The sequence below is a fragment of the Tetranychus urticae genome, chromosome 1 (assembly GCF_039701765.1).
Source record: "Tetranychus urticae isolate SD_2017Ah chromosome 1, NJAU_TeUrti_SD_1.0, whole genome shotgun sequence".
Classification (NCBI taxonomy): Eukaryota; Metazoa; Arthropoda; class Arachnida; order Trombidiformes; family Tetranychidae; genus Tetranychus; species Tetranychus urticae.
This window is the reverse complement of record NC_142958.1, coordinates 8050756-8075155: the sequence shown is the minus strand read 5'-3', so window position 1 is coordinate 8075155 and position 24400 is coordinate 8050756. Positions and strand designations below refer to the sequence as shown.

The window sequence follows — 24400 nt, the reverse complement described above, 5'->3', positions numbered from 1 at the left end:
CGAAAAGTACACTACTTTTCTGACATTCGTAGGAATTTGCGCGATGAGATGATATTGTGATATAAATGAGGTGTGGAAATAATCAATATTAAAATGTAATTAAATTTTACTGATGCATTTTCAATGATCTAGTGTAACTTAGCAAATCACAAATGATACCCAAAAATATATTAAAATAACAATTTACAAAACAGTAACTTTATTCTGAAGGTTATTCAGCATTTGAAAACAAATTTGTGGTTCAGATCTGGACTTTAGGCCACTATTTTATGTTCTGATCTGATTTTGAAAATTGTATCTGAAATGCAAAAAGTCAATTTAACTGTTGGTGCTTTTTCGGTAAGAAATTTAACTGTTGCATCTTTGATTTAATAATATAAGCTGTTTGATATTGAAGGTGCCATTTGCTCGAGATTTTATGGAAAAAGATACTGAAATTGTTACTAGATTGAAGTCTCTTAAAAGAGCTTCAGCAATTCTATTGGATTATGGTCCTTTCAAGTAGGTTTTATTAACTCTACTTACGGTTTAAGTATTAATAATTTTGGTTTCTTGTTATTTAGTCTGAAATTCATTTTACCCGAGGAAGGACAATTGGGTTTACTAACAGAAACTGGTTATCATGATGGAGTTTTGGGTTTAATGCAAGAAGGGGTAAGTACAGTCCAAATAACAATCAACTGTGAGATGTCAAGCATCTAATGATTGTTTAAACTGATTCACTTGAATTCGACAAGTCTATCGTTTTGATACGCAAACAAAATTTTCTCGCTAACTTTTTTTTTATTATTAACTTATGCTTTTAGAAGGTTAATTTGTGCTTTTTGCCAATGCCGCTGGATACCCAAAAGGTTCCTGGTTATTTCAGTTCTGTTGTATCAGAAGAAAACTTCAATATATTTAGTACACGAAACCTGAATCTTGACAATTCAGCAGTTGTTTCAAGTCTAACATCAGTCGAAGCAAGTCCTTTATTATTTGCTATTCTGGCCATATTCATATTGGAATTGATTGCTGTTAAAATTTTCAACATTGAAGCATTGTTAACAGCCATCTTTAGATCCTTCGGTATCTCATTTTACCAAGATTTATCTCACCGTTTCCCATGGCTTTGCTTGATTCAAATGCTTATCCTAATGTTTCCCGTGTTCATCATCAATTCTGCATTCAGTACACAAACTATTGTTGGAACTGCGGATTACAAGATTGATACATTAAAAGATGTTATTGAACAGGGAAAGATACCATTTTTCATCGAAGGTATCTCAATGTACGACTTCTTCAAAGGCAAAGTTAATAAAGATTATGCCGATGTTTATGAACGGGCCGTTGCCAATGGATTGGATGAACCATTTCGATTAGGACCTGTTCCTGTATTTGAAAAGAGCGAATTGATGGTCACTTTCCTATCAAGTGTTGGCAGAAAACTAGCTCCATTAATGAGTTCAGTATCTACATATTGCAAAATTAACCAAGAGCATTACTTCTCGGTACAGCCTTTTCATAGATCATTACAAGCTATGCTTTTCAGCCATAATACTTCCGAATCCACCAGAAAAAGGTTCGATACTCTGTAAGTATTTGATTGTTATTAAATCGTTTTGAATCCCGTTATCCCAATACTTAATTTTACGTCTTAATTGTTGTAGATCTCGCCGGTTGATCCAAAGTGGGATTTTTACGAAAATGAGAGAAGATTCTTACGTTGAGTCTATACTCTCCTTTTATCCTACAACCTTATACCACTTTCACAAGTCTGAAGCTCCTCTTAAAGGCGATGATCTCAATTGGCAGTCATTAGACTACAATAAATTCTATCAAATATTCTTTATTTATATAATTATAGTGATTATGATATTAACTGTTCAGCTGATTGAGCTCAGCATTGCGTTGTATTACACTTATAAATGAATAAAACTTATTAAATCTTGCATACAAGAGACATTCAGGTAAACACAAAAAGACAAATATGGAAAAATCATGATTACCAAAAGAATCAGAAACATTCGTAACTTGAGTAACCAACGATAAATACAAAATCATAACTTGTACCTTATAACCGCATGAATCTTGACCATTTCAATATCATTCGGGGCAGAACAATCACTGGTTGTGATTGTTCTGGTATCTAATGGATCCACTTTAGATGAAATTTATTCGCTTACCAACGAAATTTTCTCGATTGATCAGAGCAATAGGTCAAAAATCGGTTTAAATAATAGTGATTGAAAAACTTCCATAATGGCGAACTATACCTTGAACATTTTGCAACAAAATATATTAAGTGTTAATCATTCGATCGATACAACAATTTTGCCTGGATTTGGTCTAGTTTAAATAAGTGATAATAGTAAAATGATGAATTTTCAATTGGTTTGGTTTGCATAAATAAACATTTATAAAATAATTTGATTTCTTATTGTCAAAACCCATTAAAAGTATCATTAAAATTGACAATTTTGTATTCATAAATAGTCAATGTTTAATCAGGAGAAGTGGCCAATTCGTTATTAAACATTGAATAATTTTATTCAGCTCTAATTGATGATTTTGTTTGATTTGATTTGACTCAAGTTGTGAATGGGAATTTAAAAGATGTACTATTCATCGAAATGAACATTGCTTTTCTGTTCTAATTCAACTGGAAACTTACAACGAACGGTCTCAATTTTTGAAACTAAAGGCACGATGAAAGTTACCTATTAGAATAATTTTAGCACGAAATAAAAGTTGAAAACTTTGCAAACACCTGAGGAATCTCATTCATCTACAGCATTCTTCTCACTATTCATCATGTCTTAACTTGATTCAAATGCTTATCCTGATGTCTCCAGTATTCGTCTTCAAAGCTGCATTCAGTACCCAAACTATAGTTGGAGACAGGGATTACAAGATTGATACATTGAGAGATTTTATTACAGGAAACAAACCACATTTTATCGAAGGCATTTCAATGTAAGACTTCTTCAAAGGCAAAGTTAATAATGCTTCTAATGCTGTTAATAATAATGATTATGCTGATATTCATTGCAAGATGTTATTAACTTTTGTAACATGTGAAGACCATTCGTTGTTAGTAAAAGTTGAATGGTTTGGATTGAAATTTCTAACTCCAGTTATCATGATGTTTAGCAAATCGTTATGAATGTTTCAGGCGCTTTTGGTAATGAAAATCATTGCATACTTGACTCACTGAGTGCCTCAATGTATCTATCGCATGTATCTTGTGACCATATAAAGGTACGTCTTGTAACTTAAAAGTACGGCAGACATTTGTTTCCAATCATTGATCAAATTTGTAAAGTTGAACTTATTAATAAATACGGTTTAATATGTTTGATTTGATGAAATTGTCCAATATTTCTCTTTAAATTGTTGACTGTTTTGTTTCATATTTTTTACTGATTAAATGGACTGTGAAATTATACCAGAAATGGTACATCTTTCATAACTGGAAAACAAAATAAATTTTTATTTACTTCTATTTTATTGCTACATATTAAGGTGAATCCGATAAAAAAAATTATTTAGATGAAATGAGATAAGTGTGAATAAAATAGATAAGACTGCATAAAAGTGTGACGTATTTGAGACGTCACATTTTTATGTTTTCCGAACTCAATTTTTCACTCACATTATTGACTTGCGCATTCATTCATTGAAAAACGTGGTAAAACTGAGCTCAGTTTGAATTTTGTTTGTGTTAAACATTAAATTAGGTTTTATTGTTGTTAATTAGTTTAGTGCTATTCGGTTTTCAACTTCTCTGATGGACCAACCATCCAACCAACGTAGTGAAAATTCAATCGAAACAATTTTTCTTGAATTAGAAAATACTAGGAAAAAACGCAAGAAACAAGATTTTGACTGTAAGTATATTTATGAGTCTTGAATGACTATGAGTCTTTGGAATACTAATTATCACCGGCTTTGGTGTCAATTAGTCGTTCAAAGCTATTATGTTAGGACATTGAAAAGAGCTACAATGTCTTCGGATTCGAAGCTATGGTAACTCTTTACTTGTTTATCGAAGCTATAATGCTAGGCCATTGAAAAGAGCTACAATGTCTTCGGATTCGAAGCTATTGTAACTCTTTACTTGTTCATATTCAGAAAGCTAACCTTATGATTTTTAAACAGGGGACATTGATAACTGTATCAAGCTTTTGGAATTGAGAAAATCAATGAATGCAACATTTATTAAAGATTATCACACAGGAGACTCTTGGATAAAATTAGTCAAGGCTGCTGGCTGGAATATAAAGTGGGAAGCTGTTAGATCAAGATATAATTATCTACGAAAGACAGGAGTTCCTAGTAAATTCAGAAAACCCAAGACTGGTATAGCGGGAGATGTAGCTTTTGGCAATAAAATCACTAAACTTTCAACATTAATACATGAGGCAATTATCGACAACCAAAAATACAATCCTTTGAAAGTTATTGACACTTCAGTTCCTGAAACAAGTACGGAAAATGAAAATTTAAGTACAGATCATTCTACCGCTGAGCCAACAATTCAACCTCAGACTTCAAGTGAAAATCAAGCAGAGCAATGCCAACCCCAACAAGATGACGATGAAACTCTCTTCTATCTTCCTGAGAATGATTTGTGTGAATCTCCGATGCCAGATAATATAGAAAGTCAAACCACACATAATGATGCGACTGATTCGCACAGTCCACCAAACGATTTTTTCTCATTTGATGATCCAGACCATACCGGCAGATCTAATAATAATGAACAACAGGATAGTGCATCTAGTGAATTATCATCACAGTTGAGCAATTTTTTGGCAGTTAGAGTCAGAAAACGACCACCAACGTATCGTGAACTAATTATGGATGGACAAAAAAATTTAGAAAGAATTGGAGATGATATACATAACTTTACGCAAAGTACGGTTGCGTTTCATGATTTTTTGATGAAACATCTCTCATCTAGTTCGACTTAGATCAAAGAATCACTATAAGCTCGGATTCGAGCCGATGGTGAGTCTTTGAACAGTTTATATATTGATATATCAAGTCTTTGTATTCATTGAAAGATGTCATAAACTTGGATTTAAGTCGATGACACTCCAATGAAGGTAATAGATAATTTTTTGTAATAAACATTCTCATTCAAAAATTTCATTAAAGATTCCATAAGTTCAGAAAAGATATTATAATATTTATTTCGTCTTAAATATAGTCAAATGAAAATGTACAAATTTCTTGCTATCATGCATAAAGTCTAGCAATACTTTCTCTGTAGTCTCTTGCATTTTGAAAATTAATTGTTGTATCCACTCTCGGCGCGTCTTTGAATGTTTGCTCTTTGCAATGAAAATTTCCGAGCGTTAAATTGTTCAAAATACAAGCACAGGCAATGATATCTGGAGCAATTTTGACCTTAGATTCTACAACATTTTGATGTATCCTTCTCCATTTAGTTTTTATATTTCCTTAAGCACGTTCTATCGTTGAACGAACAATTGAATGTTTTGTATTGAACAAAACTTTGTAATCCTCCAATAACTCTTGGCCATTAGTTTTTTTATATGGAGCAATGATCGAAATCGGTTCTAATGTGTTTTGATAGGCAGAATCCCCTAATAAGATATAGCCTCTTGGTGGGTATAATCGACGCTTGTAGAGATTGGAAGACTTCAAAACATTCATGTCATGACACGCTCCTGTCTTACCGACAATCAAAAATCTTATAATCATTTTATGATCACAGATGCATGTTAAGTTCATCGATTTGTTCAGATGTCTGTCGTAATATGCTTCTTGTTGATCTTCTGGAACACAGAGTCTTATCAAAGAACCATCAATAGCTCCAACTACGTTTCTGAAAAATCTTTCATTGTTAGCTCTTTGATAAAAACCAGCACAAATTTCATGCAATTCTGCTTCTTCAGTAGGAAGTTTAATTATTAGATTTTTCAGAGCCAAAACATTTGCCATAATTCGTTTAATTGTATCATGAACAGTTGACTTTGGCATCTCGTACATAGAAGCTAATTGCATGATGTGAATTTTTGAGGCTATCCAATCAAGAAAAATCATTGTTTGTAATCTTAAATCCCAATTTGATCTTTGAAGAGGTGGGAACTTATCCACAAGCCAGAAAAACTCAGCATGATTCAATCGATAGCGTTTTATAAATTCTTGTTCATTGTCAACTTGATCTGCCATAATAAGGAATCTCTCCGACTTGATTCTACATATCTCTCTTGGAATCTGTAGCAGAGATATATCTTGATTATAATCATACCTGTTTGTGTTTGAACTATGAATTGTCTTCGAATCCGAAGATAATTCATATTTCAAACAACAAAAAATACCAAACAAAACTTCAAATCTTTATACAAACTTGTAATTACCTTCGAATCCGAAGGCAATTACAATTTTGTACACTTTGTTAAAATTTGCAAAACTTTTACCTTTTTATGGTTTGCAAAAACAATCGCTGAATCCATTAAAGCATTCTGTTGAATAATCGCCGCGGAAAAAAGGCTAGTCGCAGTTTCATTGTTGTTCTGAACTTGAATTATAATGTCAGTTAGATTCATGATTCCTTTTATTCAAAATAATTGTCACAAAGATAGATAGTTTTATAACAAAATCTAGTTGATTACAAAAGTTGATTGAGCAAAGTTTAAGTTTGAGGTTTCACTTCAAAAATGTCAGAAAAACGAAGCACAAAATGAAATACAAAATGAAATACAAAATGAAATACAAAATGAAAATGAAATATGAAATCAGATATCCCAAATCACTACACCAGGATCTTCTGCTGGAGCAACATTGAGGAGCAAATTTGCTTCATCCAAGTAATAGTTGCCTAATTTTGGCAAAAAATCTAGCTTCTCCTCTGAGATATAAAAAATCAAATTATTAGGTCTACATTTACTGTAAGCTCTCTTGGGTTTAAAAACTTGATGATTGTTCACTTCCATATATCCACTTGTAGTTTTAATTTGCGCCATAACATGCCAACCTACAGACACATCATCTTCATCAGGTTCAACCTCTCTTATTGATTTTAACTCTTTGGTATCTTTGTTAGCCCAACATTCAAAATTACAACTGTAGGCAAATTTTTTATACTTTTTTTCAGCAAAAACAATTATGTCTGGAATTTCAACTTTGAAAAATCGGTACCTCCGATTTTTTCTTTCAAAAGATTCAAATACCAGCAAATCTGGTAATTGTTTGAAACACACATTGCTGATGTCTTTCATTTTTTCATTACAAATACAGGCTAGAAAAGAAAACATAACATAAATTTAGGAATCATTCAATCAATCACAAAAATTGAGTCTTGATCTACCTTGAAATCCCAAGGCAAATTTGGACTCAATTATCCTGATATTGACTCTTGCTTTACCTTGTAATCCCAAGGCAAAGCATGAGTCAATAAAAAACATACTTTGTTTGACTTCTTTACAACTATCTTCTTGAAAGAGAATCAAATCTTGATGATGGTCACAAATATCCTGTAGCGACTTGAATCTTTCATGTTGGCTTGGAAAGCGAATGGATGGAAGGCTTAGGCGTTTTTTAAGTTTCACAATTCCTAAATGTGCTTCTTTACCATGACACATATAATCAAAAGCCAGAACAGTGAAAAAAAGTTTGTTGAATGGGGAGGTTTGGCCAATTTCTGTGTATTCATAATCTAGTTTGCCGATGATACAGCGATATAAATGTGTGACAAATCCGCCTGAAAGAAAAAAAATCACATCGATTATTATTTATCCAAAAAATTTGAATCTTAGCATTAGAAGAAATATTCAGAAAAGCATTAAAAATTTTATAATTACCTGGAGTTTCATAAGATTTAGACTTGTAGTCAGCTAACTCGAGTACAATTTTCATTAGATTCCTATCCAATCTTAGATCATCTCTGTAGTTGTTTTGGGAACGATATTGTCTCACCATCTGTGAATAAATTTCTGGATATTCAGTATCCAAAGGTATCGGGAAATTTTCAATATTCAAATGACCATTATAGCTGGCTTTCTTATAAGCGTGGAAAAAACGTTTAATGATTCTGGTCCATAAGAAAGGGGCTTCGAGGGCTGAAAATCTTTCTCTCATACTTTCGGGTCTTGGTAGCCTTAAACCTTGTATATATTCAGTCGCCATATTAAATCCAGCGTTGAGGGCTTCGACAAACAAATAATTATTGAATAATGGTACAAATGCTGGTATGAAGAAACAGTGGCCACGGTAATTCGGAAGCCCAATCAAGTACCTTGGCTGAGGGAAGAAAAGAAAGAAAATTAAGTATTTGATGAACTTTCAGTTACAACCAGAACAATAATGTTCTCGAATCCGAGTATATTATTGTTCTGGTGGCTTTAATTCATATTTCAAACGAATAGATCAGAGCAATAATGTTCTCGAATCCGAGTATATTATTGTTTTGATCTATTAGATTTCTAATGCCTTCGGAATCGAAGGTATTAGAAAGCTAAACATAAAGGTAAACTTACCATGTGAATATACTTGTCCTTTGTCATTATTTTTTGAATCAAAATAGATGATGTCTTGTTGATAGCACGGTTTAGTTTGATATTGGCAGCGGCAGCAGAAATCTCCTCACCATCGAAAATCAATTCCTCTTTTACAGCAGAAAAGGCCATACCTCTAAACTGAAATGTTTTTTTAAAACGTCTGAATGTATTCAACCTATCAGTATAAACATTTAAAAACTCTCCGAAGAGTAGTCTATTGGCTTGTAATATTTCCTCAACATCGTCACTTTCTTCTAATAAATTTTGAGCTTCTTTGAAGCTGATGTCAAATTCTTGGGCAATTATTCTTGCAGGTAACATTTGAAATAAAAAAATCAGAAAAAACACCAAAAAAAACTATAAAAACACAAAAAAGTATCAAAAAAATCAAATTGATGTTGTTTGTTTGCTGACTAAGACAACAAATGCGTAATCAGCTGCGCGTTTTAAGCTTGGTAAATAGCTAGTGAAGCTTAGCTATTTACACGAAAAAGCTTGGTTTTTAGTGTAGATAAAAGCATTTTTAATCTAACTAAAAGATTTTATTTCAATAAAAATTTTATCTAAAAAATTTTTTTTATCGGATTCACCTTTAATAAAATAATACATTTTCAAAGGCCCTTTTATGAAATGATTGCGTTGCAAATAAACAACTTTTTGCAAATGTCAAAAGTTCTATTGGTCTACAAAACTATAAAATGGATTATTTTACTCGGCAAAGTACTTGGCAAACTCTCATTGTTTTATTGTTTTCTGTCCAATTCTTGGAATTGCATTCGCAATGCAAAAAGTCAATTTAACTGTTGGTGCTTTTTCGGTAAGTATAATAATTAAACTCTTTGGTTGCATCTTTAATGTAATGATATATGCTATTTGATATTGAAGGTGCCATTCGCTGAAGGATTCGTTGAAGAAGACGATCAAGTTGTTCCTAAATTGAAGTCTCTTAAACGATTTGCAGCCATTCTCTCGGATTATGGTCCTTTCAAGTAAGAAACTGTTGTGATTCTTATCAAATTGCTAACTATTAAAATGCATTAATGGATTGTCTTCTTAGTCTGAAATTCATTTTACCCAAGGAAGGACAATTGGGAGTGCTAACAGAAACTGGTTATCATGATGGAGTTTTGGGTTTAATGCAAGAAAATGTAAGTACAGTTCATGTGGCAATCAATGTAAAAATTACTGTTAGACTAAAACATGTAATGGTTATTCGAGCTTATGCACTTGAATTCGCACAATACTCAAATACTTGGATACTCAAATGGCTCCTGGTATTTTCACTCCAGTTATATCAGAAATGGACTATTACATCCTTACACATCTTTATTTAAATGATGCAAGTTCAGCTCTCATCTCAAGCTTGACTTCAGTACAAGCAATTCCTTTATTATTAGCTGTTCTAACAATATTAATATTGGAGTTAATTGCTGTTAAACACTTCAAAATTGAAGCATTGCTCACAGCCATCTTTAAATCCTTCGGTATCTCATTTTACCAGGATTTATCTCATCGTTCATCATGGCTTTGCCTGATTCAAATGCTAATTTTAATGTTTCCAGTATTCATCTTCAATTCTGCATTCAGTACCCAAACGATTGTAGGAACTACGGACTATAAGGTTGATACATTAAAGGATGTTATTGAACAAGGAAAGATACCACGTTTCCTCGAAGGTATTTCAATGTATGACTTCTTCAAAGGCAAAGTCAATAAAGACTATGCTGAGATCTATGAACGAGCAGTTGCCAAAGGATTTGGTGAACCATTTCCATTAGGTCCCATTACCGGTGTTGATAGATTAGACAAGATGGTCACTTTCGTTTCTGGCATTGGAAGGAAACTGGCACCATTGTCAGCTGCTGGATCTAATTTACTTAAACCGAATCTTATTTACTTCATCTGAATCACTCAAAAAAAAGTATAATACTTTGTGAGTGAATTAATTTATTGTTATTTTATCCCAAACACTTAATTTTACCTTTCTAATTTTTACAGATCTCGTCGAATGATCCAAGGTGGCATTTTTGCGAAAATAGAAGGCGACATTTACATTGACTTTATACTCTCCTTTTATCCTGCAACCTTATACGACTTTCACAAGTCTCAAGCTCCTCGTAAAGGCGATGATCTCAATTGGAAACCAGTAAATTACAGTGGACTCGTTCAAATATTTCATTTACTCATCTTTATTTTAATTCTGTCCATAGTTGTACTGCTTGTTGAGTTAATCATTGCTTTTTTAACTCGATCCAAGTGAATTGGACGTAAATGTATTAAAACTATTAAAAGTACAGTAAAAAATAGGCTTCCATGATTGTACAAAAAGTGATTCTTGTTCCAACTTCAAACTCAATTTTCTCGAAAACTGTCCATCAGAGAAATCTTTAAATCTTTTTTATGCCCCTACAAGCTAACAGAGTCTAAGTTTGAAAGAAATTTATTTTTACCCGTCTTTGCCCATTTGTGTCAACTTGTGAATGAATATGACAATTGTGTTGTGTCTTTTAGGTAACTCATTTTAGGTAGTCTCATTGTGTTTCCTCAGTGTCTCTTCCCGTTCAACCAAAGTCTTGTGGTGCATACAAACTATTAGAGAGATCGTGTACCGTCTATACCTATACCTCTTAACCTCGTTACCTGACATTAGTAGGAATTTGCGCGATGATATGTTATTGATAAAAATGAGGTGTCAAATAATCAATATTAAAATGCAATTTAATTTTATTGATACATATTAAGAAAAATACATTTTCAATGGTCTAGTGGTTAAATAATTACAATGAAAATAGTTTTAAAATTGCCAAGATTATCGTTGCAATATAAAATATTATCATTAACAATCAGTATTTCTATATCCTCCATTACCGAACTAGTAATCAAAATGTTCAAAAAAATATTTACATTCACATAATTTACTTTATTTAAACATATCGATAAAATAATACATTTTCAAAGGTCTAGTTATGAAATGATTGCGTCTAAAATAAATAACTTTTGTGGATGTCAAAAGGTCTGTTGGACTACAAAGTTATAAAAGGACAGTTATTTTACTTCGCAATTCATTTCTAGTTTTCACTGTTTTTTAATCGTATTCGTACAACTGCAATCGAGATGAAAGAAATCAATTTAACTGTTGGAGCTTTTTCTGTAAGCAATTTAACTGTTTGGTTGCATCTTTGACTTAATATTTTGTATGTTATTGAAGGTGCCATTTGCCGAAGGATTTGTTGAAGAAGATGATCAAATTGTTCCTAAATTGAAGTCTCTTAAACGATTTGCAGCCATTCTCTCTGATTATGGTCCTTTCAAGTAAGAAACTTTTCTCTCTAATTGTAAATTAGTTTTCGATTGATTGTGATTTGTGTTATGCAGTTTGAAATTCATTTTACCCAAGGAAGGACAATTGGGAGTGCTAACAGAGACTGGTTATCATGATGGAGCTTTAGGTTTATTACAAGAAGGTGTAAGTACAGTTCATGTGGCAAGTGAGTTCGTACAAGTCTGTCATTTCGATACACAAAGAAAATTTTCTTTCTCTTTTGTACTTTGATTTAACTTTCTTTTGACTCATGAACACTAGAAGGTTGATATGTGCTTATTGCCATTACCGTTGGATACCCAAATGGCTCCTGGTATTTTCACTCCAGTTATATCAGAAATGGACTATTACATCCTTACACATCGTTATTTAAATGATGCAAGTTCAGCTCTCATCTCAAGCTTGACTTCAGTACAAGCAATTCCTTTATTATTAGCTGTTCTAACAATATTAATATTGGAGTTGATTGCTGTTAAAAGTTTCAAAATTGAAGCATTGCTCACAGCCATCTTTAGATCCTTCGGTATCTCATTTTACCAGGATTTATCTCATCGATCATCATGGCTTTGTTTGATTCAAATGCTTATCCTAATGTTTCCAGTATTCATCTTTGGTGCTGCATTCAGTACCCAAACTATAGTTGGAGACAGGGATTACAAGATTGATACATTGAAAGATGTTATTAAACAAGGAAATATGCCTTTTTTTATCGAAGGCATTTCAATGTACGACTTCTTCAAAAGTAAAGTCAATAAAGACTATGCTGCTGTATATGAACGGGCCGTTGCCAACGGATTTGGTGAACCAATGCCATTAGGACCCATTGCCGATAAATATAGATTAGAAAAGTTGGCCACTTTCGTTTCTGATATTGGAAGGAAAGTGGCTCCATTGTTTGCTGCTGGATCTAATTTACTTAAACCTAATCAAGTACAATATTTTTCAGCAAAACCTTTTCATAAATCATTACAAGCAATGCTTTTCAGTTATAATACTTCCGAATCCCTCAAAAAAAGGTTTGATACGCTGTGAGTAACTTATTGTTATCAAATCGTCATAAAATTGATTCCAAACACTTAGTTTTATCCTTTCAATTGTTACAGATCTCGTCGGATGATCCAAGGTGGCATTTTTGCGAAAGTAGAAGGAGATATTTACGTCGACTTCATTCTTTCCTTTTATCCTGCAACCTTATACGACTTTCACAAGTCTGAAGCTCCTCGTAAAGGCGATGATCTCAATTGGCATTCATTAAATTACAAGGGGTGCTATAAAATATTTTATTTACTCATCTTTATGTTGATTCTGTCCATAGTTGTACTGATTATTGAGTTGATCGTTGCTTTTCTCACCCGATCCAAGTGAATTGGACGAAAAATGTATTAAACTATTAAAAGTAAAGTATTGGCCATAAAGCTTTACTGGAAAGCTCCAAGTTCATAACTTTACTATTCAAAGAACGGTAGCACCTACAAGCATCATTCTTTCAATCAATTTGATTCTTTACTAATAAATAATTCAATGCAATTTAATTGCTTTCCATTAGCGCATTTGGGGCATGATATTTAGGTAGCAAATGGACGAGCAACAACTTATTTAACAAAAAAACTCATCTCAACCCATGGTAAATAAACCAATTTTCTGGTTAAACTTGCAAACGTAATGCAAAAAGTACTTCCAAAGGCTCGAACATTCGAGTTGAGAGCTGCGACTTTGTGAATTTGTATGGACATAAAAACTAAATCCATTTGTGTGATTTAAAAGTTTGTCTGATCCATAGTTTTCGGGAAAATCGAGATCCAAGTTGAAACTTCGATCGCCTTTTGTTTAGATATGAAAGCAGATTTTAAAGATGTAACTTTTGATGACAAACTAGAAAATGGTCTTATTTTTGAGAAAAACATGTTCCGTGTCTGTAAACTAGATCAAGCTCAATTTTCAGTTAAACCAATCTTTTTTTGTGATTGTAAGAGTTAGAGAACTGAAACTTAGTATGTAAATATTGTTGATACACATCAATGACCAAAAACTTTCTTCAGTTTATCAACAGTTATCTTAATTTTGACCATTGACCTAAAAAACTTTGAGCTTCGGTATTTCGGGAACGGTATGATCTGAAATCATTATTCTTTGGCCAAACATTAGATTTCATTAGGGACTATAATATTTTGAAATAGAAAATTATTCAAGATCCTGAAAAAAAATTTAATGCATTTTATTCCTTATGTTACCAGATTTAAGACTTGATTTATTAAGTTGAATGTTTAGTAAACATAAATCTTATGAATTGGCAGAGTCTTCATTAATAAATGAATTAGATGAAATTTTATTCAATATTCAGTCATAAAATGTTATAGCCCATAATGAAATCTAATGTTTCGTAAAAGAATGATGACTTTAGATGATGCCATTCTCGAAATATTTAGGCTCAAAGTTTTAAGGCCAATGGCCAAAATCAAGAAAAGTATTGTTAAATTGTTGGCAGTATTCAACCAATGATGTGAGTTAACAGTTTTTATGGGCAAATAATAAGTTTCATCCCTTTAACTCTTCATAGAATGCGATTGGTTTAACTGAAAATCGAACTAAACTGTTTTACAGAAAAAGATAAATTTCATTTTTCAAAGGAAGTACATTTTCTGTTCACCATCAAAAGTTACATCGGGAAAATGTGTTTCATGGAGAAATCTGCTTCCATAATTGTACAAAAAACGATTCAAGTTTCAAATTCGAACTCGATTTTCTCGAAAACTGAGGATCAGAGAAACTTTTAAATTGCACGAATAGATTCAGTTTTTATGTCCTTACAAACCAACAGAGTCTTAATTGGAAAGAAATTAATTTTCAAAAGTTTTTGCCCGTTTGTGACAACTTGTGTCAACTTGTGAATGAATATGACAATTGTGTTGTGTCTTCAGGTAGTCTAGGTCTAGGTAGTCTCATTGTGTTTGCCTCAATGTCTCTTTCCGTTCAACCAGTCTTGTGGTGCATAGAAACTATTAGAGAGATCATGTATCGTCTACACCTCTTACTTGGCATTAGTAGGAATTTGCGCGATGATATGTTATTGTGATATAAATTAGGTGTCAAATAATCAATATTAAAATGCAATTTAATTTAATTGATACATATTAAAAAGAATACATTTTCAATGGTCTAGTGGTTAAATAATTAGAATGAAAATAGATTTTGAAAATTGCCGAGATTATCGTCACAAAATAAAATATTATCATTATCATGTCAGGATTTCTATATCCTTCATTACCCAAATAGTAATCAAAATGCTCAAAAAATACTTAATTGTATTTACATTCTCATAATTTATTTTATTCAAACATATCAATAAAATAATACATTATCAAATGTTTATGAAATGATTATGAAAGGATTGCATTGAAAATAAATAACTTTTTGTGGATGTCAAAAGGTCTGTTGGACTACAAAATTATAAAAGGACAGTTACTTTACTTGGCAATTCATTTCTAGTTTTCACTGTTTTCTAATCAGATTCTGAAAACTGAATTCGAAATGCAAAAAATCAATTTAACCGTTGGAGCTTTTTCTGTAAGAAATTAATCTCTCTGATTGAATTCCCATTTAATGTTAAATGCTGTTTGCTATTGAAGGTGCCATTTGCCGAAGGATTTGTCGAAGAAGATGATCAAGTTGTTCCTAAATTGAAGTCTCTTAAAAGACTTGCAGCCATTCTCGCGGATTATGGTCCTTTCAAGTAAGAAACTGTTGTGATTCTTTTGAAATCGCTAGCTATTAAAATACATTAACGGATTGTCTTTTTAGTCTGAATTTCATTTTACCCAAGGAAGGACAATTGGGAGTGCTAACAGAAACTGGTTATCATGATGGCGTTTTGGGTTTAATGCAAGAAAATGTAAGTACAGAACATGTGGCAATCAATGTAAAAATTTACTGTGAGATATCAAAAGACTAATGCACTTTAATTCGTACAAGTCTGTCATTTCGATACACAAAGAAAATTTTCTTTCTCTTTTGTACTTTAATTTAACTTTCTTTTGACTCATGAACACTAGAAGGTTGATATGTGCTTATTGCCATTACCGTTGGATACCCAAATGGCTCCTGGTAATTTTACTTCAGTTATATCAGAAATGGATTATTACATCCTTACGCATCGTTATTTAAATGATGCAAGTTCAGCTCTCATCTCAAGCTTGACTTCAGTACAAGCAATTCCTTTATTATTAGCTGTTCTAACAATATTAATATTGGAGTTAATTGCTGTTAAACACTTTAAAATTGAAGCATTGCTCACAGCCATTTTTAGATCCTTCGGTATCTCATTTTACCAAGATTTATCTCATCGTTCATCATGGCTTTGCTTGATTCAAATGCTCATCTTAATGTTTCCAGTATTCATCTTTGGTGCTGCACTCAGTACCCAAACTATAGTTGGAGACAGGGATTACAAGATTGATACATTGAAAGATGTTATTAAGCAGGGAAATACACCACATTTTATAGATGGCATTTCAATGTATGACTTCTTCAAAGGCAAAGTCAATAAAGATTATGCAGAGATCTATGAACGGGCCGTTGCCAAAGGATTTGGTGAACCAATGCCATTAGGACCTATTGCCGATAAATATAGATTAGAAAAGGTGGCAACTTTCGTTTCTGGTATTGGAAAGAAACTGGCTCCATTGTCTGCTGCTGAATCTAATTTACTCAAACCTAATCAAGAACAATATTTCTCTGCAAAACCTTTTCACAGATCATTACAAGCAATGCTTTTCAGTTATAATACTTCCAAATCCCTCAAAAAAAGGTTTGATACGCTGTGAGTTAATTAAGTTATTGTTATTAAATCGTCATAAAATTGATTCCAAACACTTAAGTTTACCTTTTTAATTTTAACAGATCTCGTCGTTTGATCCAAAGTGGGATATCTAAAAAACTAGAAGGAGATATTTACGTTGACTTCATTCTTTCCTTTTATCCTGCAACTTTATACGACTTTCACAAGTCTGAAGCTCCTCGGAAAGGCAATGATCTCAATTGGCAATCATTAAATTACAAGGGGTGCTATAAAATATTTTATTCACTCATCTTTGCCTTGATTCTGTCAATATCTGTATTGCTTATTGAGTTTATCGTTGCTTTCATCACTCGATTCAGGTGAATGGGATAAAAAATATATTGACTACATGTATTTAAACTATTAAAATTACAGTATCCGACGGAAAGCTTCAGGTTGTAACATTATTATCTAAAGATCGTCATTTATTCAAATCAAACATAAAAATTGTATGAGATGATTTAAACAATAAAAAAATTGTCAATGTATCGCAATTTTCCGGTTCTATGGTAATCTGTAAGTTGATCCGCTTTGACTTTAACAATTTTTGGTTTGATTTGACAATTGTTAACATGCTGCTATTAGTTAATGATAATTCTGGCATTTCAGATGATGTCAATCAAATACGGTTGCTGAAAAATCAACTTGAAATCCTGACCAAACATGACCAACAACTCTTAAAATTTTCTGCTTGAACAAAAAATGATAAAAATGCTTTTTATTAACAAGTTAATTCCTAGATTAATTAAATATTGATGTACTCAAAGTGATGAATTGTTTCTGTGTAAAAAGAGTCAATTTCTTGAAATGAAAAGCGTATTGAGTGAAGTGAATACAGATGAACCAGATTCTGATTGAGTTGTGTAAGACGCATGACAAGTGAAAAATTTGGTTAAGCTGTGTAACCGCTTCGCCGATCAATAAATGAATTGAACAGTTTTCTTTTTGTTTTGCTCTTCTGATGTGCTTTAATTTCAATTTTTAATTAATTTCAGCTTGATTGTGATATTTTATCAATTTGACATCACTTTAATTAATGACTCAATGGTAATATTCAACCATCGTTAACTCTAGAAAATGTGCTTTTATTTGTTTTGGTTCATCAAAGGTCTTCTTTAATTACTCTTATGCTTCCTCTATTGCAATATTAGTCGTCTGTCACTCCTTTTCCTAAAATCATTAAACTTCTGTGTGCCAATTATTCAATGATTGACTTGCTGGTTTGGATTTACTCGAGATTTACTTGAGATTTACCGTTTAAACTATAGGTAAGTTAATCCACATATGTATTTTGTGCTTCAATGTTTCGAGTTTATGTGTAACTCTCATGCTGGTGTGTTATCTTTCTCATGAGATGAAGGTGAATTTCATGAATCTTTAAGAGATTATTGTATGTTGACATTTTCAGTTTCGATTATTATTAGAATTTTCAATTTTTCCCTTTCTTCATCTTGCAACATCTTCCGGTAGATCAATCATGATTACAATGTAAATATCCAGATTGTAGTCTAATTTTGGAAGTAACCTTGAAGTCTAACAGGCAAACTGAATAGCTTCCTTTTCCTCCTGTGCAACCTTTTTTGCTCTCCTTCGATTCAAATGCCATGAACTAAATGAATCATGCAATTATTCATCTTTCTCGAACGCTCAGATTACTCTTCAGCTTGATCAATTTTGAGTGACATCCAAACGCCAAACTCACATTTCAATCAAAAATTGGTACTCAACTTGATTCAGGGTATTTCTGGTTTTGAGTCCATCTTAAATACATCAATTGATTATACCAATCAACTCAGGAGATTGATTATAGCAACATATCATGTACCAATCTGATGAAGCCATTGAAAATGCTTAATTTTTGGAGTCCATCCAAAATTTAGATATGAATAATCACCCGAATCTGGGTTGTGAAAGTCAAATTGTTTAAAGTAAAAGAATTGAGAAAGAGTTGGTCGGTTAAAAAATTCTTAACTTATTTTCTCGAGCTACAGTTTATTTAATGTTACCATGGGTTAAGTAAACCATTTTCATCACGAGATTTTGAGCTTAACGACACTTAATTATTCATAATCTGGAAATATCACAAAAAGCTTGATGAAAAACTAATAGTTAGCAGTTTTTATATGTAAACGAACTGTCAGGGTCATTAGCAACAACAACCCAAAGCTTTATTGTATTAATAGTTAACTTGTTTTAATTGTACATTTACGTGTTCATATTCAAGCCAAATGAAAGCAATCAACAATAAAGTTACAGTTGTTAACCCAATAATACATGATAAGCCCAGCCTATCCCAATCTTCATCCTCATCCTCATCTTTACCTCTCATCTAGAGGTATGAATCATATAAGTCAAGCGCAAGTCTGTTGATTTTCTTTGTTGGTTTCTATTATTTTAACCAACCATTTGTCCAAATAGCTAGAGGGGCAAGATTCACAGAGAAGTGTGAGTTATTTTTATCGAATTGTGTTGGATATTTCTCGAAACCTAACATAAAGTACATCATTGATCCTTGTTATAAATCAATCCTGCTAAATTTTTCTTTTTATTGTTGCCTCTTAGATCTACGCATTGGTTAAAAGACTATGAATATTGGCCGATAAAACAACTGACCTGACAAGATGATAAATAGCTTCAATCAATCGACTATGTCATTTGAATCAAGCATCTCTCAGAGGGGAGATGATGAACTTGACACCTGCTCGATAATTAGTTTTGGATCCCACCGGTCAAATAATAAGGCCAGTTCTGCTTATAAAAACCAGCAACAATTGGAGGTCAAAGTGGAGACAGTTTATTCGCTTCTCTTTATGTTAACATGTAATAACATCAAGGAAGAGATGTGTAACAAGTTTTATTCAATGTCGCTGGACAAAAGGATCTCATTGGAAATGCGAAGTCATGGATGTATTCCTTTATTGATTCAATTGATTCATCCAATTGGAGAAGATACAAGGTACCATGATGAAGATAGAGTTGACTGTTTTGCCGATAATCTTGATAGTGACAGAGAGAATAATGGTGATTTTGATTATGATGATAATGACGGTTGCAATGGTTTTCATTTCGGTTCCAGATCAAGAAACCCAGGAGAAGAAAATCTTAAAGAATTGGAAATACGAAATAAAGCTGCAATTGCTCTGAGAAATATTGTAAAATACAGTGAAGACACCAAAGCCGGTAAAAAGGAAATAAAAGTGCTTCAACTTCTGGAGGAAATTCGAGGGTTTTGTGACAAATTTAAACGTGGTAAAGGAGATTTAAGTATTTCTATGGATCATCCAAGTGAAGCAACATCTCATTTAATGAAAATTTCATTTGATGAGGAACATCGAGTCGCTATTTGTCTTCTTGGTGGACTCCATGCAATCGCTGAATTAATATTTTTTGATACTAAATATCATGGAAACACAACATCACCGCAATGCATTACTGTGAGACGTTATGCTTTCATGGCTTTAACCAATCTTACATTTGGTGATGGAACCAATAAATCAATTTTATGTTCCAATAAATTATTTATTAGAAGTCTCATTGAACAATTGTATTCGCCATCAGAAGAGCTTCGTCAAGTGACGGCTTCAGTTTTAAGAAATTTATCCTGGAAAGCAGATGATCAAGGAAAAGACACTCTCCGAGAAATGGGTGCAGTTCGTATGCTCATGAGAGCTGCTCTTGAAGCAAGGAAAGAATCTACTCTCAAATCAATTTTAACAGCTCTTTGGAATCTGTCAGCACATTCAACAACGAACAAAGCAGAGATTTGTGCCGTTGAAGGTGCTCTTAAATTTTTGGTATCAACTTTGAATTACCAATCACCCAACAATACCATGGTAATAATTGAGAATGGTGGTGGAATACTGAGAAATGTTTCAAGTTACATTGCTCGGCATGAGCATTTACGAACAATCCTTCGAGAGTTTGATACTCTTTTCATTCTCTTAGAACAGCTCAAATCACCTTCTTTAACGATTGTCTCTAATGCTTGTGCTACCCTTTGGAACCTTTCCGCTCGCTGTCTTCAAGATCAATTGAAACTCGTTGAATTGGGTGCCATTCCCATGCTGCGAAATCTTGTCAACTCAAAGCACAAGATGATCTCAATGGGTTCAGCAGCAGCTTTGAAAAATCTTTCCTCGGTGAAAAATTTTCATGAAGCTGATTCAAGCTGTTCCTCGTCCTCACGAAACTCGTCTTGTTCACCTAATACAACCAGCACTCCTACCCTTCTTGCTCGTAAAACAAATAACTTTCGACCAGAATTGGATGACAGTTTGTCCGAAACTTGTGATAACCTTGAATCTCCTAAATCAAGTCCTGCTCATGTTCGTCGATTTCAACCTCCACCACCAATATCCAGATATGATTTGCCCGATCGAATGTACACTTCATTCACTGTTCCCACCTTATCAAATCCCTATCCTTACATGTCCAAATCATCAAGTAAGGATAGTCTTGGAAGCACACATTCAGAACCAGTTTATTATCCATTCAATCAAACTCACAATTTACCCAATAATAACGGCCAAATTCAACTTGCACCAACTCTTTCTCGCTCATCATCTCATGGTTTTAATCCTCCTTTGCCTCCAGTCTCACAAAATATATCATCTTTCTCCAACGACTTGAGTCATCTTTTCCATGCATATCCAATCAAGGTAGCTGGTGATAACTGGGAAAAAAATCAACCTTCAACTCTAGTGAGAACCAACTCTGATTCATTTGATAAAACAATATTGGAAAATGCTCAGCGTAATGTTGAAAGTCTTTTATCTTCACAAAAAGGACAGTTATTCACTTCATGCTTAAACTCACTTCAATCAGGAGTCAAAAGTGCAAGTGATGACAATGTAACTCTAGCTACAAAAGATTCACCAAATGAGCAACCAAGACGTAAACTAAGCGTTGATGGCTCAGAAAGCGAAATTGTTAAACAAGCTTCAGACTGTGAAGGACTAGATAAGCTTACGAAGTCGATATCTGAGGGTAGATCCCTCAATAGACTTACCTACACTTGTTCAAGACCCACCAATAAACCTACCGAATTTAAATCGCCATGCAATCTGATTGAACTTCCATCTATAAACTCTAAAAAGGTTAAAAGTGAAATAATTGAAGAGGAAAATGAAGAAATTTTGAAGAAAGAAGAAACGGTGACAAAAAGTTCAGATGATAATGAATTAATTACTAATCCAGCTCAAAACATTTCCATCATTTCTCAAAATCAATCGATTAGTTTTGGTGACAATTGTATTACCTCAACAGATGTAACGCCGTTAATGTTTTCAAGAACAAGTTCACTTGGTTCAATTTCGGGCTTAGAAGCAAAATCAAATGCTACTTCGCAATCATCTGTTCGCTCTGAATTCAGTAAAATTGCCAGTGGCCCTGTTTCACCAACAGATTTACCGGATTCACCTACTCAGACAGAATCTTTAACATGTTTGTTAAACGGTTATCCTGATGACAAAATTCAAACAAATGTGCAATCATTTCAACCATTTGATTTAAAAGCTGTTGAAAAAATCCATTGTTTTGGTGCAAAATCGTCTGAAGAGCATTTAAAATCAAATCAAGAGAAAATTTCCGGACTTATTTCTACTCAAATTAATGAATCTATTTGCACAAAAGTTGAAAAAGCTACTCAAATCATTAATCAAGTCCAAGAAGCTTGTAACCGTGGGATCGCTGAGAACAACATGGATTCAATGAAAGGAAGCAACAGCAATGATATTCTTAGTCAACCAATTGCTCATGAATCCATCTCATTGTATTCACTTGAATCTAGCGACATCAACAGTATTAAACCTCCTTCATGTATTGATGAGGCTTCATTAAGCTTGGAATCATCCAATTTCCAATCCATGGAGTTCACTACCAAACCTGCTCCTCCAAAAGTTGTTTCAACCATTTTATCTGCCCAAGCTCGTAAAAATGGTAACATTGAAGGACTTTTAGAAAGCACTAATCCACCCTCTGATATGGATGCCATCTCTGGCCTTTCGAGTAGCTGTGGATCTATAAACTCTATAGATTCTGAATTAAATGATTTGACCTTTCCTGTGGTAAAAGAGTTTGATTTGGAAGCAACAAAGTTGATTGCTAAACAAACCCAAGACATTATTCAATTGACAGAATCACATAATGATCCATCAAACGTTCCTCCTAAACCAACTTTACAACGAACTGATACCTTCAATTGTGATGGACAAAATGAATCCGAAGATGATTCTAAGGCAACCTATGTTTGTTCCCCTCGAAAAGCACGGATTGTTAAACCAGTTCTTCGAATTCAACCTTCAAATAATCAAAACAATAATGATCATGGCAATTCTTTTATAAGACGATTTAACAGCTCATCATCATCTTCATCATCCACAGTCAATCACTCATCAAACGACTCGATTGTCACCAAAAATAAATCTATAGTCATCAAAAGAACTAAGACAACAACTCTTCGTGCTAATCGATCAAAATCAACACATGAAGTTCAAAATGAGAATAGTAACACTGGACATAGCACTTCTGTTCCAACAACACCGGTTAAAAAGGCATCTTCCAATGGCAACTTTTCCTCGAAAACTTTTGTGGTCCGTAAAAGAGTTGGTAACATTCCAGGTGGAACTTCAGAAAATGATAATTGTAGTAATATTAATACCATTAACGCAAGTGGAATTAAAAATCGTTCAGTTTCAACAAATAAAATGTGCAATTCGGCTTCCATCCATAATATTGATAAAATGAATGGAAATTTTCAATCATCTGTATTATCTGGTCATAACAATTCATCCACAATCTCATCTTTGAACAAAAAGACTCCAGTCCAGAGTAAAATTGCTTCCCTTTGGAAACGCTCTCATCCAGAGAAAGAAAACGTTACAACTCAAGGTTATGTTCCTCCAAAAGGTGACAACAGTTCTAACCTGGTTAAATCAAACAAGGCAACTGGAACTGGTAAAACGATACCAACTTCATCTACAACAATAACGTCGCCCTCAAATTCAACTGCTAATAATTCATCACCGGCAACAGTAACTTTAACTCGGAGTTCAACTTATGAGAAGCTTCCCACATCGCCCAGTGAAGCTATTAAGATGCAATCTAATTTACCACCTTCACGAAAAGAAACCAAAGAGATGCCTAGTCGTGTACCTTTGACCAAAAATCGAATAAGACCAGCTCAAGATCAAATAACAGCTACTTTAAAGCAATCAAAAATTGTGCGATTAGAGAAGCGAAAAGCATCACTGGTAAATTGATTGTAATCAACAATTTAAGAGGAAATTGTCAAAACAATGCGGAATTATGACTAATTTTCAGATAAATGTCCATTGAATGTGCAAAGTAAATTATTGTAGAGTATGAAGCAGTTTGTTTTTATACCATTTTGTGATGCTAACCAAAGCTAACCAGCAGAAATGGCAGTTGAAGGTTACTTTGAAATCTTCTGATTACTTTAATGTCAACTGTCATCACTAGTCAGTGTATATCAATTGTAATCACCTGAAACATGAAAAAGAACCTCCAATACTCATTAAATACCTTCTGATTACATTGAATACCTTTAATTTAACCTTCCAGATTTCCATTGACATCTTTGTGAATTGAATTTGGTGAAAATGTGAAAAATTAAGGTTGGTCTCTTTGATAAGATTTGATGAAACTTTTATCCATTCAATGGGAAATGTCTTTCAACATTAATTGAGTGTAATTTTTCACGCAATCAGTTCTTGA

The 24400-nt window shown here is 33.1% G+C and overlaps 7 protein-coding genes across 13 annotated transcripts; 5 read left to right on the top strand and 2 right to left on the bottom strand.

Annotated features, from left to right (window-relative positions):
* Nucleotides 1–532: 532 nt before the first annotated feature.
* On the top strand, nucleotides 533–1959 carry LOC112539200 (uncharacterized). Its single transcript, XM_025161522.2, has 3 exons — nucleotides 533–654; nucleotides 807–1573; nucleotides 1650–1959. The coding sequence occupies exons 1-3, from the start codon at nucleotides 643–645 to the stop codon at nucleotides 1909–1911; spliced, it is 1041 nt and encodes a 346-aa protein (XP_025017290.2). The 5' UTR covers nucleotides 533–642; the 3' UTR covers nucleotides 1912–1959.
* A 1261-nt stretch (nucleotides 1960–3220) lies between these two features.
* On the top strand, nucleotides 3221–5141 carry LOC149094486 (uncharacterized). Its single transcript, XM_089270070.1, has 2 exons — nucleotides 3221–3869; nucleotides 4141–5141. The coding sequence occupies exons 1-2, from the start codon at nucleotides 3770–3772 to the stop codon at nucleotides 4953–4955; spliced, it is 915 nt and encodes a 304-aa protein (XP_089126196.1). The 5' UTR covers nucleotides 3221–3769; the 3' UTR covers nucleotides 4956–5141.
* A 112-nt stretch (nucleotides 5142–5253) lies between these two features.
* LOC149094485 (uncharacterized) lies at nucleotides 5254–6212 on the bottom strand. The gene has a single exon (XM_089270071.1). It carries the CDS (start codon nucleotides 6181–6183, stop codon nucleotides 5449–5451), a length of 735 nt encoding a protein of 244 aa, XP_089126197.1. The 5' UTR covers nucleotides 6184–6212; the 3' UTR covers nucleotides 5254–5448.
* Nucleotides 6213–6364: 152 nt separating this feature from the next.
* On the bottom strand, nucleotides 6365–8969 carry LOC149094484 (uncharacterized). The gene is made up of 3 exons (XM_089270069.1): nucleotides 8490–8969; nucleotides 7815–8253; nucleotides 6365–7714 (listed from the first exon to the last, which is right to left on the bottom strand). Exons 1-3 carry the CDS (start codon nucleotides 8829–8831, stop codon nucleotides 7293–7295), a joined length of 1203 nt encoding a protein of 400 aa, XP_089126195.1. The 5' UTR covers nucleotides 8832–8969; the 3' UTR covers nucleotides 6365–7292.
* A 35-nt stretch (nucleotides 8970–9004) lies between these two features.
* On the top strand, nucleotides 9005–10846 carry LOC112539208 (uncharacterized). 7 transcript variants are annotated; one of them, XR_003082884.2, is made up of 5 exons: nucleotides 9019–9327; nucleotides 9396–9499; nucleotides 9568–9658; nucleotides 9800–10443; nucleotides 10509–10844. XR_003082884.2 is itself a non-coding variant. In XM_025161541.2 (4 exons), the coding sequence occupies exons 1-4, from the start codon at nucleotides 9292–9294 to the stop codon at nucleotides 10566–10568; spliced, it is 291 nt and encodes a 96-aa protein (XP_025017309.1). In that variant the 5' UTR covers nucleotides 9031–9291; the 3' UTR covers nucleotides 10569–10846. The 7 variants fall into 7 exon arrangements, 3 of the variants coding, with proteins under 3 accessions (XP_025017309.1, XP_089126198.1, XP_089126199.1); XR_003082886.2 differs by having other exon boundaries at nucleotides 9031–9327; nucleotides 10073–10443; XR_003082885.2 differs by having other exon boundaries at nucleotides 9058–9327; nucleotides 10098–10443.
* Nucleotides 10847–11463: 617 nt separating this feature from the next.
* Nucleotides 11464–13287, top strand: LOC112539210 (uncharacterized). Its single transcript, XM_089266680.1, has 5 exons — nucleotides 11464–11660; nucleotides 11719–11822; nucleotides 11886–11976; nucleotides 12094–12860; nucleotides 12936–13287. Exons 1-5 carry the CDS (start codon nucleotides 11625–11627, stop codon nucleotides 13195–13197), a joined length of 1260 nt encoding a protein of 419 aa, XP_089122806.1. The 5' UTR covers nucleotides 11464–11624; the 3' UTR covers nucleotides 13198–13287.
* A 4270-nt stretch (nucleotides 13288–17557) lies between these two features.
* LOC107365525 (uncharacterized) lies at nucleotides 17558–24220 on the top strand. Its single transcript, XM_015933048.3, has 2 exons — nucleotides 17558–17934; nucleotides 19229–24220. The coding sequence occupies exon 2, from the start codon at nucleotides 19288–19290 to the stop codon at nucleotides 23923–23925; it is 4638 nt and encodes a 1545-aa protein (XP_015788534.1). The 5' UTR covers nucleotides 17558–17934; nucleotides 19229–19287; the 3' UTR covers nucleotides 23926–24220.
* The last annotated feature ends 180 nt before the right edge of the window (nucleotides 24221–24400 follow it).

Coding starts and splice junctions, on each gene's coding strand:
- LOC112539200 (XM_025161522.2), top strand. Junction 1,574..1,649: donor AGAAAAAGGTTCGATACTCT/GTAAGTATTTGA, acceptor TAATTGTTGTAG/ATCTCGCCGGTTGATCCAAA.
- LOC149094486 (XM_089270070.1), top strand. CDS start 3,770: ATGGACCAACCATCCAACCAACGTAGTGAAAATTCAATCGAAACAATT. Junction 3,870..4,140: donor CAAGAAACAAGATTTTGACT/GTAAGTATATTT, acceptor ATTTTTAAACAG/GGGACATTGATAACTGTATC.
- LOC149094485 (XM_089270071.1), bottom strand. CDS start 6,183: ATGGCAGATCAAGTTGACAATGAACAAGAATTTATAAAACGCTATCGA.
- LOC149094484 (XM_089270069.1), bottom strand. CDS start 8,831: ATGTTACCTGCAAGAATAATTGCCCAAGAATTTGACATCAGCTTCAAA. Junction 8,254..8,489: donor AGGACAAGTATATTCACATG/GTAAGTTTACCT, acceptor TTCTTCCCTCAG/CCAAGGTACTTGATTGGGCT. Junction 7,715..7,814: donor TAAATCTTATGAAACTCCAG/GTAATTATAAAA, acceptor TTTTTCTTTCAG/GCGGATTTGTCACACATTTA.
- LOC112539208 (XM_089270072.1), top strand. CDS start 9,775: ATGGCTCCTGGTATTTTCACTCCAGTTATATCAGAAATGGACTATTAC.
- LOC112539210 (XM_089266680.1), top strand. CDS start 11,625: ATGAAAGAAATCAATTTAACTGTTGGAGCTTTTTCT. Junction 11,823..11,885: donor TCTGATTATGGTCCTTTCAA/GTAAGAAACTTT, acceptor TGTGTTATGCAG/TTTGAAATTCATTTTACCCA. Junction 12,861..12,935: donor AAAAAAAGGTTTGATACGCT/GTGAGTAACTTA, acceptor CAATTGTTACAG/ATCTCGTCGGATGATCCAAG.
- LOC107365525 (XM_015933048.3), top strand. CDS start 19,288: ATGATAAATAGCTTCAATCAATCGACTATGTCATTTGAATCAAGCATC.